The 18,472-nt window shown below is 41.3% G+C and overlaps 1 protein-coding gene across 2 annotated transcripts in view; it reads right to left on the bottom strand.

Moving 5' to 3' along the window:
• Positions 1-986: 986 nt before the first annotated feature.
• Positions 987-18,472, bottom strand: part of ccdc117 (coiled-coil domain containing 117) — a 39,424-nt gene continuing 21,938 nt past the window's right edge. For both annotated transcript variants that reach the window (XM_068055275.1, XM_068055276.1), the window contains exons 4-6: positions 9,850-10,104; positions 8,559-8,696; positions 987-6,367 (exon numbers count right to left, since the gene is read on the bottom strand). In XM_068055275.1, the coding sequence (XP_067911376.1) occupies positions 6,160-6,367; positions 8,559-8,696; positions 9,850-10,104 (601 nt within the window). In that variant the 3' untranslated portion in view covers positions 987-6,159. The remainder of the gene's footprint in view (positions 6,368-8,558; positions 8,697-9,849; positions 10,105-18,472) is intronic.

Genomic DNA, 18,472 nt, shown 5'->3' with positions numbered 1-18,472 from the left:
CCTGTTCATTCATCACCCAAGCTCTTACTTACACTGGGTACCAGTCTGTAAACACCATAGTTTTCAAGTTTTCATCTTGGTTTTCAAGCATCTCCTTCATAACCTCTCCCCTCCCTATCTCCACAATCTGCTCCAACACCACAACCCTCAGACACTGTGTCCTCCAATCCGATTGACATCATTGCAACATCTGTGGCTATGCCTTCAGTTTAGGCCCCAAGCTCCGCAATTCCCTCCCTAAACCTCTCTGCCTCTCTCTCCTCCTTTAATAAGATGCTCTTTGCAACCTCTGACTGAACTTTTTGTCACCTGTCAAAATAACTCGTGGTTCAATGTCAAATTGTGTCTGATTATGCTTCTGTGAAGGACATTGGTACATTTTACTACATTAAAGGCACTATATAAATGTAATTTATTCCATCTGATTGCAGTTTCTGATAAAGTTAACAGGCGATAATGCAATTAGGCTCAGGTAATCACTCCCAAGGATAATTTGCTTGATATGTAAAGAATTTAAACCGTGTTAGACTCCACTTATACATACATGTACTCATCTGTAAAAACTGAGAAAATGGCACTTGTGTACTTGTTAGAAACTACTTATTAAAAGTGGAACAGGTAGTTACAATGCGTTCCAACACTGCCTGAAAGCCAAAAAAAGGAATTTGTCAGTTGCTGGCAGGGTGTAGTGTAATTTTGCAGTTTTAATTGACTTTAGATAGTTTTTGTTAAACAAAAGTAATTGGACTTGTATTTCTAAATTGCTGTACATTAATGACCAAGCTATCTGAATGGTGTCAGACTAGTTTAGTAGCAGCAACATTGGCCTGATTATAAGGAGCTTCTATACCAATCTCTCTCACTGCTGTCTCTGATGGAACATCTAATGTCAGCATCTTGTGCAATGGAACTGCTGAATGCCAAAGAGAATGGCCTAGTTAAAGAGCATCTCTGCCTGTATCAAAAGATAAGACACTAGAGCACAATTATACTGAAGACCAGTTACAGGCAGTTTATTCAGTGTTAAAAATTAGGCAAACAGTAACCACGAAGGTAAAATCTCTGTACATTATGGTTCTGATCTCTCTAACTAAACCCAAAGTATACACAGCATAAATGAAGTAATCACAATACAATACACAATGGTGCATTTTATTGATCACTGGGCACTGGCTGAAGACAGCAGTCGCCACACACCAGCACAGTTTTCCTCAATATGTCCTTTTGTGAGCAGGATTGTGCACTTCAACACAATGAATGCTGGGAGCCAGTTTATCCTTTCCCAATTTTTGACCCATATATTTATCAGCCTCACTTAACCCATCAACCTCAGTTACTCCATTTAAACAAATTTAAAATTAACTAAGAAAAAATGACATCTTTGGTGCATCACTTATCAATAGATCTCAAGTCTTTTTTTTAAATAAAGGCAGAGTTAGCGGAGTGTATTCCGGCACCATAAATTCAGTCACCTACTTTCAAACCCAGAGAACCTTACACAACAGTCCTCAGGGTTAAAAATATTATCAGACATGTCCAAGTACAAATTTCAGAAAGATCTCCTTTCATGTCAGCCTGAAGAATTCTGCAATGACCATAGAAAAACATAGTAATTCCAAGATCATTTTCTGTAGGCGGTTAGCAGAATACTGAGCCTAAAGTCAGCCATACAAGAACCAAGTACAACTCTGCCTTTTATCAACGAGATAGGCCAATTTATAGCAAATAAACGATTTGTCCTGTTAAACACCCGTTTCTGCCAAACCACATTTCAATAAATGAGAGAACTGTCAATCACTTTCAAGTACCTGCATAAGAGCTTTCAAAAAAATGCAGAATTTCTCATTTTTATGAATTAAAACTAAGAATATCCAATTATAAAGCTACAAATAAATGCACCTCAACTTGTGCAACTGGAAGCTGCATCAATCTAGTATCAAAATAAAATTACAACTTACAACATCATGCTTCATATTTACAAAAGAAAGTTGATCTATCCTGGTTACTATCTTGGTCACTCAAAGGGTGGGATGTAGAATCCTGTATCTATCAGATTCTGCAAGTAGATATCGTTTTACCAAGTTAGTTCCTGCAGTGGAGCAGGGCTCAGCATGACAAGGGAGAAAAAGATAGTAAGAGAGGTTATAGAAAATTAGGAAGACAAAGAGGAGCCAATAAGTTAAAGCAGAATAGTGAAATATTCTATGGACAAATAAATAAAAAAGGAAAGGCAGGATGGTATTAGGGCCACTAAGGGACAGACAAGATAAATTTACAGATAGCTATAGCATAATGGCAGAATGTTAAACAATAAGTTTGCTTCAGCATTTACCAGTGAGACAGATCAGGTGTCGACATCAGAAGAGGAGATTATAAGTGATATAAATTAAAACAGGAGAAACATTAAACTAATCAAACTCTGAGAATAAAACCCCCAGTTTAGACATTTTAAAAGCATCTAACAAGATAGCCAAGGCACTACTGCACATATTTAAAAATTCATTGAAAAAAGGCATATTGCCAGAGGACTGGACAGCTAACGCTATGCCTACGCTCGGAAGGGAGAACATGTCCTGGGAACTATAGATCAGTCAGTTTAACATTAATATGAAAAATAATGGCACCCCTGCTAAAGGAGAAGTTAGAAAAACGTTTAGAAACCAAAATATAACAATGAATAATTACCATGGATTTCAAAAGAATAAGTCTTGCTTGACCAACCTCATTAAATTATTTGAAGTAGTAACAGAATAGATGAAGGTAATGCAAGAGAAGAAATTTATCTAAATTTCCAAAATGACCTTCGATAAGGTGCCATATAATAGACTAGTGAATAACGTCAGAGCACGCAGAGTCAGGGCACAAGTAGAAGAACAGATAGTTAGCTGGCTTAAAACAGAAAGCAGAGAGAGTAGGGGGTAAAGGGTAGCTATTCAGAGTGGTGGATGGTAGAAAGTAGAGTCCCATAAGGATCAGTGCTAGGACCACAGCTGTTCACAATTTATAACAAATTAGGCTTTGGAATCAATATGTCTAAATTTGCCGATCACATCAAATTTATGGCAGGGTTGGCGGGAATAGTCAATACTGAAGAGCTGCAGGAAATTACAAGACAACTATTAATAAACTTGCAGCTTGGGCATTTAAATCAGAAAAATGGGATATTACTTGGAAAATATGAATCTAAAGAGGTACAGTAACAAAAGATCAGACAGTAAAATTACACATCAGTCCAGGTTAATAAGGCCATAGAAAAAGCACTAGGGTTTATTTCTAGGAGAGAATTGAAAAGCAAAAGAAAGCTTGGGTTTGACCACATTGAGTATTGTATGCAGTTCTAGTTGCCATATTATGAAAAAATTAGGAGGCACTCGAGAGGAAGCAAAAATGATTTACAAGGAGGACGATATCAGAATTGCAAGTTTATACCCATCAGGAAATAGCAAAAAGACTGGGTGTCTCCCATCTTGAAAAGAGAAGTTTCAAAATTATGAAAAATTTTGATAGAGTAGACAGAGGGTTTCATCTTGTGGGGAAGAGCAAAATTAAAAGTCAACACAAGACAGCCACCAAAAAAAAAAATCAAATTAGGGGATTCAGAAGAACCTTCTTTACCATAGAGAGGTGAGAATGTAGACCTTACTAACACAGAGAATAGCTGAGGCAAACAGTGCAGATACACTTAAGGGGAGGTTAAATATGCATGAGGGAGAAGGTAGGGTTATACTGATAGAGTTAGATAAGGAAGGAGGGGAAGAGGCTCAAGTTGAGCATAAACATCAACATGAACTGACTGGGCTGAATGGCCAGTTTCTATGCTGCATATGCTATATAATTCTATGTAGCTCACGAACAAAAGCTAAGAGATAAAAATCACTTCCTGTACTTGTCGTCTCAATTGTCTCCCAATATAGTAAGCTCTGCTTTGCATTATCTAGTGCTTTTCTTCTCACCTTTGTCTGCTACTTTCTCTATATGGCCTTTGTCCTCTCATTATCTTTGTCTTCGACTCCCTTCTTTCTACCCACAACTATGTGAAAGACCCTCTCCAGAAATTAACTCACTTCTTAGGCTTTGCTTTCCCCTAAAATCATGGAGTGGTTGGGGTGGCAGGGGGAGGGTGGCAGGGTTCTGCCTAGACCACACGACTTGATTGAGAAAAAGGTGCACATGGGGAAAAAGGAAATGTTACTAGATATAGATTCCTAACTGCTGAAAAAAACAACTGACAATCAGCCAGCCCCCAAACAGCAGGAACTTCCCTACAGGGAAACTGTGTCCTTCTGCTCAGTGTTATTTTAAGATCCTGATCTTTGTTAGTATTTTGGCATTTACACTTCAAGTATTGTTATGGGTGTGAAGAGGACTCTCCTTGTTTATGCTGAATCTAAATGAGGCAATGGTTAAAACAAAAACTGTCTCAGGTATGATGCTTGTGGTAGGCATCTTCTCACTGCTATCAGAGGGATACATTGCCAATTTTCCAATGCAAATATACAATAGCTGATCTTCAACTGGCAGCCATTATGTTGAGCAAGGAAACATAATCTGCTCCCTCAATGGTCCTAGACATTGATCCTATTGCTCCAACGCATCAGCATTTTGGCTAACATCCAAATCCCAAATCATATTTTTTTATATAAAAGCTGCACTGTAAGTACCAACTTTGAACCAAAAAGCCACAGTTGAAGGAGAAAAAAAAAAACAGAATGAAGGAGGTTAGAATTGGTTAGAACTGGTAAATGAAGTTGACATGCAGATCATCCGTGATCAAATTACTTGGCAGAACAAGCTTGAGGGGCTGAATAGTCTATTCTTCCCCTCTCTCTCTGGGAACACAAGATAAAACTGAAAAAAAAAACAGACTCATTGGTTTGTAAGACCAGTAAAGTCAGCCTCACAATGAATGGGGAGGCAGTGGCATAGTGGTAATGTCACTGGATTGGTGGCCCAGGCTAATGCTCTGGAGACATGGGTTCGAATCCCACCACGGCAGATAGTGAAATTTGAATTCAATTAATAAATCTGGAATTAAAAAGCTAGAACATGCTGGACCATTGTTGATTGTTGTAAAAACCCATCTGGTTCGCTAATGTCCTTTAGGGAAGGAAATCTGCCGTCCTTACCTGGTCTGGCCTACATGTGACTCCAGATCCACAGCAATGTAGTTGACTCTTTAAAAAATACCCTCTGAAATGGCCACTCAGTTCAAGGAGAATTAGGGATGAGCAATAAATGCTGGACTAGCCAGCGATGCCCACATCCCATGAATTGAAAAAAAAATGTAAGTGATATTCACAGATAGGTCTGTAAACATCTAAAACATTAAAAAAAACTTTCTTTTATAAGACAAAGAATCTCAGTGAGCAAGTCTTAACCAGTTACATTAGGTTGCCATTTCCATCTACTGGCACTAAATGAGGATATTCTTTAAGCACAAAGTAAAATTCACATTTCCCACAGCATTGCTGTCATAAAGAAAATGTATCAAAAATTACTATGACTTACCAAGATTAGCATGCACAGAAAGACTAGCTGGATTACAAATACTGATTTCTCGAGTGCAAGTTTTTTTTTGCATTTACACCAATTTCTCTGAAAGATGCTCATTTAGATCTTTCCCATTTGGCAGGGACTGTTGTGCAGGAAAACCACTTCATCTCCAAGTCATTACCAGTAAGTGACAATTCAATCTTAAAACATTTCTACTCCATGTTAAGAACGCTCAAACAATACCTTTCCTGTGTATCCATACACCATACAAATCCCTTACACACCCCTTGAAATGCTTCTCCCAATTTCTTACTTCTCCATTATATAGAAACAAATAGCATCTCAGGTGCATTATAAATTAGGACACATTTCCTCAAAGCTGCCCAGTTGGCATTGGAAAGACTGTGATGGATTACTCCACAGCTGAGGTCAATTGACTGCAATAGGAACAGATTAAAAAAAAAAAATAGAAAGGCTACCCCATAGGCAGTCACTACACAGACATTGTACAAGACTACAGAAATGTTCAGAATTTGGTTTATGCGAGAACAGTGGGGCATCAAAACTTCCAAAATGTCACTTTAAAAAGTTAACAAAAAACCCTCCATGGAGGATTTTTGCAAGTCAGAATGCTTTTAACCCACAAGTTTGTGCTGTGAGCGGTTTCTAAAGCTCCATGTCCTCTTCAGATGTGCTGGTTAGATTCATATCACCGCACATTAAGGATGAATCCAGTTTTGAGCTCTTGTATATGTCAGGATCGTACTGTGGTTGCCTACGTTTGGAGTTTCTTTGCTCTGTTAAAGCTGCAAGTTTATCTGAAAGCGGCTCACATGGGGGTCTCCACAGAACAAGTTCCATACACGGGCGATTCCTAAGAAGGTACAAAGAGGGTAAATAATTAGAGGGCTTGAAGACAACTTACATGTTTAAATCAATGTAAACAAGAATCTGCATTCGATTTTAAAAGTGCATTGTTAATCACAGCCCTTTTACACTAGTCTGCTCACTCCTGGTAGCACTCATCTGGTTACTGCTTACACTTGGTGACAATACTTGCAGCTTCTATCTGGAATTGTTCTCCCAATGTAGAATTAAGTGCAGAGAAACTCATTTCTGCACATGCTCAGATGAATGCCAGCAGTTCCGCTGTTGTTCCTTACAGACTGGAAAGACCAGAACTGAAAAGACAAACTTCAGTCTCAATCTCAGCTTTGCTCACAGTGAAGACTATTCCAGTTAAATACTCCAATATTACATTGCTGCAAGAGTTCAGTCATTGTACTAGCCTGACACTGTAGCATATTTCACAACAATATGGCTAACAAGCTACTTTGTGCTCAGAACATACCAAAGCAACAAGAAATTTCTATGTGAGGCAGCGCACATATGGTGCGCACTGAGGTGCACTCAAACAATGCATACACTAGAGTTCAATCAATTCCATACCAGCATCACACGAACATGATACACGAGTACAAAATGAAGCAATCTTGGCTTCTACAGTATCTCCCACTCATGCTATGCATGGCAAATAGTTGATGAATCTCCTCCCCTTCCACCCCTGTCATATACAAACATGCTAAGTCACTGGCTGGTGAGTGGGTTGAATAGGTCCCAAGCCTCCGGTGTTATTTGCATGCCAAACTACAACAGACAGGGCCTTGATATTCTGAAATTTCAACAGAGATAAATGCAGAGATGGTTTGTAAAAGCTCGTCCTCCTGCTATGCGAATTGTTCTGAAGCTGGAGTTCTGGTATAATGTTAATGGGGTGCGCCATTGTGCACGGAGGGCAAACCGCATTTCACGCAAGATCCCTCAACAATAATGAACAGATTTTATCCACAACATCAATCAGAGGTCACACACTTCCAAGACAGTGCGACAGACTAAAGCAAACAGAGCCCTTTGGAGTCACACACCTCTCCTAGCTGCCACTTTAATAGTGTTACTGGCAAGTATATTAGGAATGAAAATACAAAAGGTGGTTCTGCATTAAATCTCAACTTTCCTATACCAGGATATGTGCACAAACTTACTGCCGTTTCACAATATTCCTTTCCTGGCAACCACATCAGTTAATGCATCTTTTATATTCCCCCTCCATTCACCACATTCTATCAGCAGCCCGAAGCTTGCAAAAAAGCAGAAAAAAATGAAAGCGCACATAAATGGTTTGAGAAAAGAATTTTTCTTTTGAAGCAGTTAACTGGAGAATGGGTTAAACAAAACATTATCCTTAGTCAATTTATAGTTGCCAATGTGGGTTACTGAAATTCAGTCATGTCTCCATTCCAGACTAATTTTGTTTAAGTTTTCCAAAGTCTGATCACTATTGTTTAGCAATAGAAATGGAGAGTTCAGACAGACTTGTTCACAACCCCAAGGAAAACTTGGATACCAAAACAACTAATAGAACCAATAAACTCAGAAAAATGCTTACTCCAAGAGTGCCATTTCCCAACTAATCATTAGATAATGGTGCAGAGGGCGTAATGTCTCATTCCACATCTAAACACACAACACTCGCTATTTCTTAGTTATCTGCTGTTCTCTAGCAAATTAAACAAATCTTCCTTCCCAAACCTCAACTCCCAAAAGATTTAATTCTTAACCCTTAATATGGTTAAATTACTTCTTCCACAATGAGGTAGGTGTCTTTTGGCAGCCAGTGTCAATAAACCCACTCCAGTAAAACATGGGCTTCAAGTCTTTGCTCACAAAGTACCTTAATTCAGCCTCTTAAAAAGACAAATCCTACAGCACCTCTAACATTTCTGATCCTTGTGGACTCACAGCATGACTTCCAATTTGATTAGTTTTGTTCTGTGGAATTGTCCAGACAAACTTCACTTAGGACAGTTACAATAAGATTAGAGTTCAGAGTCCATGGTGCCACCTACACAAATAGTTAGCGTGGGCCTAAGATAGATCGAAGTGACTGCAGTATTCATTTGAAATGGGAAAAAAAAGAGAAAAACACAACACCCCCAACTATGCCCAATTTCCCACCCTCCACAAAAGCGAATGCTGTGCAGTGGGGAAATGCAGATCACACTTACAGGGACTCCATTACTCTACGAGGCAAAATTTCTTCCAGTCCAGGCTTCAGTTCTTCACGGAGAGAGTCGGACAAGATTAGCACAGGCATATCCGAAATCTCAATTCCGTCAGCTTCTGGATCATCTCCCTCAATAAGCCTGGGGATTGAAAAATTATTATTGATATATAGAACAAGAAGTCTCACTGAACCCCTAATGAGGGGAGGACTACAAATTCAATTAAACAACTGCATCCTGTCTATCTGCAACGTGGCAGCAGCATCCACAACTCCTAGGAGAATGGAGAGCAGAAATCCTGTAGCTTCTAATATGAAGTTCTACCATATTAAATATTTAGGACTCAATCACAAATTTGGCCAAAACCAGTCTGATTCAGATCAGCAACTTAACTTCCCATCAGGTACTGGACTGAAATAATCTAACTCTCACCACCTCAATATTGAGAACATTGCTTTTCTAAATTATTAAAAGGCTTAGAGTTGTAAACATCATTTGCTTGACATATGCCTCATCATTTTGTTCTCACTTTCTGCAGCACTACTAAATATTTATTGTTTACTATGTTTCATATATTAAAATGGACAACACTTTGGAAGATCTGCAACATCTCTGCAGAGAGGATATGATAGTTTTCACAGTTTGCCACCTCCCAACTCCCAAGTAATGCAGTTAGTGATTTCTCTCGGGCCGCCGGGATCAATGCCTTGTTCTCCTCCTTTCCCTCAAGAATCAAAAAAAATAAATCTATTTCCTTACTTCCTATTTCACTTTCAGACCCTTTTAAAAACACAGTCAACAGCAATTAATAAAAAGATAAAAACTCCTTAGGGTCAAACACAGCCACCATTTATAGCCGCCCACTGCATGATTATTTTCTTACTGGTATCAGATATTCAAATATCAGCTGGTCCAAACTATGGTTCATTACCTTTAAGGAACATACTAACAAGAACTAACATCCTCCCTTTCCCCACTCTCCCCCACCACCCATTAAAATTGGCTAATTTTCCTCTCAAACTGTTCTTGCCTCAGATCATTACCCTGGTTATGGATTTTGGGAATGCTATTCAGAAGGTTCATAGAACTCAAGCCAGTTTATTACTGATAACATTTGCCTTCCTTGCACTATGAAGGAAATTGCATTTCAATCTCTCTCTCAAATAACAATACTTTACAAAAGTACATTAAATAGGCGAGTGGGAAATATGCAGGTTCTGGCCACCAACAAGCTCCCAAACCAATCCTGATAACCAGCAGAATGCAGAAATTGCACTTAGCAGACTACTCCTACCGATTTTCAATCTCCTTCAGTCTCTGTAGTCCCTCTTGGCTTGGATTTGGTTTCATTTCCGTGCAGGCCGTTACATTCTCAACCACCCTAAATTCCAGTGAGCTAGGTCCAACCTGCCAAGAAGTGGAGGCAACATCAGATACCCCATTTCCCTGGGGGTATGGAATGCAAGGCCAAGAGTTGCATGAAACGTTTACAGAAGTCACCAGGCAGTCCAGCATTTTCTCAGTTAGACATTTCTTTCGAGCAGGAGCACTGGAAGAGTTACAGCAAGAAGTCAATAACCAACAAATGTCAACAGGATAATTTATTCAAGAACGAACTCCATTTATTCCTATGGAAACCAAATATATTCTTTAGAAGAGTTGTAGGACACTCATTTAGCAACAGCGAGGCCAAAGGCTCACTTCCAAGCTGCCTAGTTTAGTACTACCAGCTAAAGGCCTGCTCAAGTCACAAAAAAAAACCCGACCCGAACCCGACAGAACCACATCGGACCCTTGTCTGACCCGGCCCAAGCCCCTCCATTCTGCACCCCCCCACCCCCCCAAGCCCGACCCACCCACCACAATGTTCCCTTTACTTACCGTCCAACTCCCAATTATCAGGAAGCTGCAGCAGGAGCGTGATGGCATCATAGAGATGCTCACCGCACAGACTCAGTTTCCCTGCTTGACGTCCCAGACTCGCAGCTCAGGTAAGCTTTTTTCCTTTAAACACTTACCTGCAATTCTTACTGTGTGTCCCCGACCCAGCCCGGCCCCCGAAGAGCGGCCCGACCCATGTCGTTGCGTCCCGTCGGGTTCGGGTCGGGTAGCAGGGCTTTACTGCGACCAGGTCATGCCTTTAGCCAACACCACCCATCCCCCCCACCGGCTACAAAAGTTTGAGCTACCCAATCTTAACTAAGGGAGCAATTGGAGCATTACAATTAGTCTCCACTTTCTTGGGCTAGGAAGGTGGTGGGAGAAATTAAGGATCCAGCTAGGGTTCCTGATCAAGTCAATCCTGTATGCACCTGTATAAATGCTGGGCAAGAACATGACTAGACTCCAGTATAATGAAAAGGGGAGAACATTAGGGAATGGTGGTAGTGGGGTTAAATAGACATATAAAAACCTCCCAATTGTTCTTGGTGGTGATCTGAAACAAAGACATTAATTTCACCACACCTGAAGATGAAGAAGGGCATCACCCAATCCCAAATGTCAGTGTTGTTAAACATTTACTTAGAAAGTTTCCAACATCCCCGAGTCATTTGATGGCAAAATGCACTTTCCAGTGGTAGACCACACAGTGAAGCAAGAACCTTAATTCAATCGCAGATCTGTGTTCAGTTAACTGATCTCAAGCAAGATAGCAGAAGGGGCCATTCTATTTTACCTCCTGTTAAGCAGGGCAAGGTTTTTGAAAATCTTACTTGCGTTTACTTCCTCCCCAACCCTCAGTCAACTATCCTCAACTTTTCTTTTTCCTTTTCTATTCCCATTAGTTATAGAATTAGTTATATTGTTGTCATTGTTGTTCAAATGTTCCTTTGATTTTAAATTGTTTGCTTTTTTTTTACTTCTGGGGAATGAGGCGTCAGTCAGGGAACTTTTAGGGAACAGTGATTATAGTATCATAAGGTTTAGATTAGCTATGGAGAAGGACAAGGAACAATTTAAAGTAAAAATAAATTGGATGAGAGTCAATTTCAGTGGAATTGAGAACAGATCTGTCCCAGGTAAATTGGAATCAAAGGTTGGCACGCAAAGCTAACAGAACAGGCTGCCTTTAAAGAGATGATTTGGGTGGAGTCGAAGTACACTCCCAGGAGGGGGAAAAGTAGGGCAACCAAAGCCAGAGCTCCTTGGATGAGAGAGATGAGAGCAAGATGAAGCAGAAAAGTATCAGGCTGATTCTATATTCAGCCAGGGTTATCCCTTGTAGCAAGCTCAGAGGGGAAGTGAAGAAGAAAATCAGAGAGGCGAAGAGGGAGTATGGGAAGAGACTGGCAATTAACATAAGGGAATCCAAAAGTCTTCCCTCAGCATATAAATAGTAAAATGGTAGTAAGAGAAGGGGTGGGTTGATTAGGGACCAAAAAGGGCATCTATGCATAGAAGCAGAGAACATGGCCAAGGTACCAAATGGGTAATTTACATCTGTCTTTACTAAAGGAAAAAGACACTGCCTAAGTCTAGTGAAAAAGGAGGTAGTTGAGATACTGGATGGGGTAAAAATTGATGAGAGAAAGGTTGGCTGTAGTAAAAGTCATCAGGACTGGATGGGATGCATCTGAAGCTGAGGGAAGTAGTGGGAAAATTGTAGAGGTACTGGTCAAAAATCTTCTAATCCTCCTTAGATACAGGGGTGGTGCCAGAGGATTGGAGAATTGCAAATGTTAAAACTCTTGTTCATAAAAGGGTACAAGGATGAACAACTAAAGATCACTTAATTTAACCTCGCTGGTGGGAAAGCTTTTAGTGACAATAATCTGGGACAAAATTAATAGTCACTTGGACAAGTGTGAATCAAATAGGAAATTAAACATGGATTTATTTGTTAAAGGAAAATAGTGTATAACTAACTGGAGTTTCTTGATGAGGTAACAGAGAGGGTTGATGAGGGTAATGCAGTTGTGGTGCATATGGACTTCCAAAAAGCATTTGCTAAACTGCCGCATAGATTTGCCAGCAAAGTTGAAGACCATGGAATAAAAGGGAGTGTTAGGATGGATGCAAAATTGGCTGAGTGATAGGAAACAGTAGTGAACAGCTGTTTTTCAGACTGGAGGAAGGCTTATAGCAGGGTTCCCCAGCAGTTGGTACTAAGTCCACTGCTTTTCTTAATCTATATCAATGACCTAGATTTGGGTGCACAGGATACAATTTCAAAGTTTGTGGATGACAAAAAAAACTTGGAAGCATTGTGAGCTGTGAAGAGGATAGTGATAGACTTCAAGAGGACACAGACTGGTGGAATGGGTAAACATGTGGCAGATTAAATTTAATGTAGAGAACTGTGGTAGGAAGAATGAGGTAGAGGCAATGTAAATGGGGTGAAGGATCAGAGACACCTGGGGGTATATGAACACAAATCGTTGAAGGTGGCAGAGCAGGTTGAGGAAGTGGTTAAAAGGGCATTTGGGATCCTGGGCTTATATAGAAGCATAGAGTACAAAAACAAGGAAGTTATCATGAACCTTTATAAAAACACTGGTTCAGCCTCAACTGGAGAAGTGTGTCCAAATCTGGGCGCCACACTTCAGGATAGATATGAAAACTTTATAAAGCGCAGAAAAGATTTAAAAGAATGGTGCCAGGGATGAAGGACTTCAGTTACATGGTTAGATTACAGAAGTTGGGATTGTTTTCCTCACAGAAGGGGAGGTTGAAAGGAGATTTATTTGATAGAAGTATTCAAAATCATGAGGGGTCTAGACAGAGTAGATAGAGAAAATGGTTTCCTATGGCAGAAGGGTTGCGAACCAGAGGACACAGATTTTGGGTGACTGGCAAAAGAACCAACGACAACATAAAGGATTTTTTTTTTTTTTTAAGGCACCAAGTGGTTGGGATCTGGAAATCACTACCTGAGAGTGCGGTGGAGGCAGATACAATTGGGGCTGAAGAGAACATTTGCAGGGCTATAGGGAAAAGGCAGGAAAGTGGGACTAGACGAGTTGCTCTTGCAGAGAGTTGGCACAGAAATGACAGGCCAAATGGCTTCCTTCGCTGCTGTTACCATTCTGTGCGCGCAGAATCTGGCTAATTAGTGTATCTCTCCTGTTGGAGAAACAAATCCTGCGCAAATTGCAAAACAATACTCCAAAAAATGTTTTCCTCTCTCACCACAAACTTGGCATCGTCCATTTTTGGGATAATTAAAATTTCCTTTAGTCATAACCCTCATGTCAGTACATGCCCTTTGAATTGGTTAATATAATTTTGGAGTTTATTCTGGCACATTTACATGTTCAGGAAACAGTTCTGCAACACCAACTACACTGCATGTGCTGTTTATATCATAGGAACATAGGATATAGGAGGAGTAGGCCATTTGGCCCCTCGAGCCTGCTCCACCATTCAACCACTCAACATGGTTGAGCTTCTACCTCAACGCCATTTTCTTGCACTGTCCCCATATCCCTTGATAACTTTAAATCTAGAAATCCATCGATCTCTGTCTTGAATATACTCAATTACTGAGCCTCATGGGGCAATTCCGCCATCCCAGGAATCAGTCTGGTGAATCTTTGTTGCACTCCCTCTATGACAAGTATATCTTCCTTAGATAAGGAGACTAAAATTATACTCAATACTCCAGGTGCAGCCTCATCAAGGCTCTATACAATTGTACCAAGACTTCTTTACTCCTGTACTCAAATCCTCTTGCAATAAAGGCCAACATACCATTTGCCTTCCTGATTGCTTGCTGCACCTGCATACTAGCTTTTAGTGGTTCATCAACAAGGACACCCAGGTCACTTTGGACATCAACACTTCCCAACCTCTCAGCATTTAAGAAATACTCTGCATTTCTGTTTTTCCTACATAAGTGGATAACTTCATATTTTTTCACATTATATTCCATCTGACATGTTCTTGCCCATTCACTTTGCCTGTCCAGATCCCCTTGAATCCTCTTTGCGCCTTCCCCACAACTCACAGTCCCACCTAGTTGTGTCATCAGCAAACTTGTAAATATTACATTTAGTCCCCACATCTAAATCATTGATACAGATTGTGAATAGCTGGGGCCCAAGCACTGATCTGTGTGGTACCCCACTAGTCACAGCCGGCCAACTGAGAATGACCCGCTCATTCCTTCTCAGTTTCCTGTCCATTAAGCAATTCTCAATGCATGCCAACATATTACTCCCAATCCCATGTGCTCTAATTTTGCTTACTAACCTCTTCTGTGGGACTTTTCAAAAGCCTTCTGAAAATCCAAATACACCACATTCACTGGTTCCCCCCCTATCTATTCTGCTAGTTACATCCTCAAAAAATCCAAAAGGTTTGCCAAACATGATTTTCCCTATCATAAATCCATGTTCATTCTGCCCAATCATATCATTGGCCGGAATTTTGTGTCAGGGCAGGGGCCCCACCCACCAGCTTAAAAGTCAGGGGAGAGCGTGCCTCCGCTGGGCCTGGGAGCCACAGAGATTTTACGTGGCTCAGGACCTTAACTGGCCTTGGGCACAGAGGCCTGCTGAGGTTGATAAAAAGGAACCCGACCTGAACGAACCACAGCCCGACCTGGCCCGAGTCCCTCCGATTTAGCCCCAGGACCGACTCGACCATTTCTTCACTTACCTTCCTGACACTGAACCTGCAAGAAGCTGCAGTACACGTGTGATGATGTCATAGTGATGTCACCCGCTCACTGTGCAGACTCAGTTTCGTCCCGGACTCCCAGCTCAGGTAAGTTACCAGCAGAGCACTTACCGTGTGTGTCCGGCCCGACCCAACTCGATCTGAACTTGGCCCAACCCAATCTCAAAAGCCTCACTCTGAAGATGGGCCCGACCCAAACCAAACACATGTCGTTGGGTCCCGCCAGGTTCAGGTCGGGTAGCAGGCCTCTACTTGAGCAGGACTTCCGCCCCTGTAAGGCGGTTGGTCCTGCCTCCAGGAACTGCCGGCCAATCAACAGGCCAACAGCTCTTCAGTCCCAGCAGCGCCACAGGGAGCAGCGGTCACTGCTGGGATTGCACCGAGCTTCAGGAGGATCATGGACACCGTCGCCGAAATGCTAGGTGGGGTTTCGGGCATCGCTAGGGACAATCGGCTGGGCCTCACTGAGGAGGGTAGGGAAAATATGCACCAGTGGGAGTGGCAGGAGCTGCTGGGGGGCCCGCCATGGGGTACAGCCTAATGAGTAGCAACCACCCACAATACCCTCAGGCCCGCAAGGAGGTCACCAGGTGTTACTGGGTGGCCTCCACAGCTGATGAAGTGGGCATGCACTGCTGGTAATACACCAGCAGCGGCGGGAGGAGGCCTTTAAGTGGCAGTTAATTGGCCACTTAAGGGCCTCAATTGGCCTGAGGTGAGCAGGCCATTTGTCATCTCACCTGCCGCTCGTAAAATTACAGCCTGGGCGGGAAGGCGACAGGAATGGCACCACACTGCCCCCCACCCCCGCCACTCCCACAGGTGGGGGTCGGGGGGGTGCGTAAAATTCTAGCCATTATTTTCAAAGTGTCCAGCTGTCACATCCTTTAGCATTTTCCCTACTACTGGGTGTCAACCTAACAGGTCTGTAGTTCCCAGTTTTCTCTCTTCCTCCTTTAATAGCGGGGTTACATTTGCTACCTTCTAATCTGCAAGCAGTTGCTATAGTACCAGATCCTCTACCAAAGCTGCACATTAACATTTTCACCAGCTGAAAATAAAAACTAGAAGGGCCACATCGACTAGTCAGATGAGCCTATTTAAGGTCATAAATTGCAAGATAAATTGAAACCCACTGTTTCTCCCATAACTCCCAACTAATTCTACAATTAGCAAATTGCTTATTACCAAGTAAACAGCAATTAATCTGACCAAAACTCTAAATGTGGATATTGAGATTGCAGAAATAGCAGTGAGTGTACAACAATTAGCAACGGTTATTATTCAAGAGGAAAGTTACTTCAACTTAAAAAGTAGACAAATCACTAGGATCAAATGCTCAAAAGAATCTGCAGTTTGATGTTGCTGACAATAGTAGTGCCAATCAGCAATGGAAGTCCATACACCATCAGTATTAGCAAGAAGAACAAGATCATAGATCTGTGCATGACAACATCTACTTGTACAACAGATGCACAAATGAAATGTACGTACACAGACACACACAGGCAGACTGGCTACTACAAAAAAAATTAAGAGGTTAAGGACTCTAACAACAGCAAAAGATCCTGAGATGCATATTACTGAAGGAAAATATAAACATCTGACTCACACCTAAAAGTATACAGTTACTACTCACAACTTGCAACTAAATAATTGCTCCAGGAGAAGTTTGTAGAAATAAGTGCTATTCCCAATTTCAGTTGCTGACAGATATTGTAATGGAGTGAAAGGAACTGATTTATTGTAAATCAGGATTACAGTCACGTCATGAGAACATAAATAGGAGCATGAGTAGGGTCTATGTCCCATTGAGCCTATTCCATCATTCAATAAGATCATGATCTTTTAACCTCAGGTCCACTTGCTCGCTCTGTCCTCAGATCCCTTGATGCCCTTAGTCACCAAAAATCTATCACTCTCCATCTTGAATGCATTCAACAATTGAGTACCCACAGCCTTCTGGGATAAAGAATTCCAAAGATTAACAAACCTTGAGTACAGAAATTTCTCTTCATCTCAGTCTTAAATGGCCAATCCCTTTTTCTGAGACTATGACCCATAGTTTTAGACTCTCCAGCCAGGGGAAACATCCTCCCAGCATCTACTCTGTTGAGCCCTTTAAGCATTTATGTTTCAATTAGATCACCTTTCATTCTTCTAAATTCCAGAGAATATAGGCACATTCTATTTAACCTCTCCTCATAGGAGGACCCTCAAAATCCAGGAATCAATCTAGTGAAGAAACTTTGTTGTACCCTCCTCTAAGCATATCCTTCCTTCAGTGAGGAGACCAAAACTGTACACAGTACTCCAGGTGTGGTCTCAGCAAAGTCCTATGTCATTGCATCAAGACTTAGTCTTGTATTCCAAGCCCCTTGCAATAAAGGCCAACATAGAAACACAAAGATTTATGGTACAGAAGGAGGTCATTTAGCCCATCATGTCCATGCCAGTTGAAAAGGAGCTATCCAGTTTAATCCCAGTTTCCAGCTCTTGGTCAGTAGCCCTGTAGGTTATGGTACCTCAACTGCATATCCAAGTGTTTTTTTTTCCAATGCGATGAAGGTTTCTGCCACTACCACCCTTTCAGGCAGTGAATTCTAGATCCCCAACACCCTCTGGGTGAAAAAAAAATTCTCCTCAAAATCTCTCTAATTCTTCTACTAGTTACTTTAAATCAAATCGCCTGGTCATTGACCTCTCTTCTAAAAGAAATAGATACTTCCTATTCACACTATCTAGGCCCCTCAACTTTTTACACCCCAATTAAATCGCCCCTCAGTCTCCTCGGTTCCAAACAAAACAACCCAGCCTGTCCAATCATTCCTCGTAGTTAAAATTCTCTATTCCTGGCAACATACTATTAAATCTCTTCTGTAACCTATCTAGGATGATCACATTCTTCCTGTTTTGTAGTGACCAGACTGGACGCAGTACTCTAGCTGCAGTCCAAATAGGGTTTTACACAGCTGTAGCATAACCTCCCTGCTCTTATTCTCTAGGCCTCAGCCAATAAAAGAAGTATCCTATAGATCTTCTTGATCACCTTATCTACCTGCCCTGCTACCTTCAGGAATCTGTAGACTTACACTCCCGGGTCCCTCTGTTCCTCTACACCTCAGAATCCTACCAATTACTATGTATTTTCCCTTGCCTTGTTTGTCCTCCCAACTGCATTACCTCAGACTTCTCCTAATGGAATTCCATGTGCTAGTTTTCTGCCCAGCTGATCAGCCCATTGATATCTTCCTGTAGTCTTCTTCACTATCAACTACACGTCTAATTTCCATACC

The sequence above is a fragment of the Heterodontus francisci genome, chromosome 23 (genome assembly GCF_036365525.1).
Source record: "Heterodontus francisci isolate sHetFra1 chromosome 23, sHetFra1.hap1, whole genome shotgun sequence".
NCBI classification, from domain to species: Eukaryota; Metazoa; Chordata; class Chondrichthyes; order Heterodontiformes; family Heterodontidae; genus Heterodontus; species Heterodontus francisci.
The sequence above is the reverse complement of the archived record's forward strand: the minus strand, read 5'-3'. Positions and strand labels throughout refer to the sequence as shown.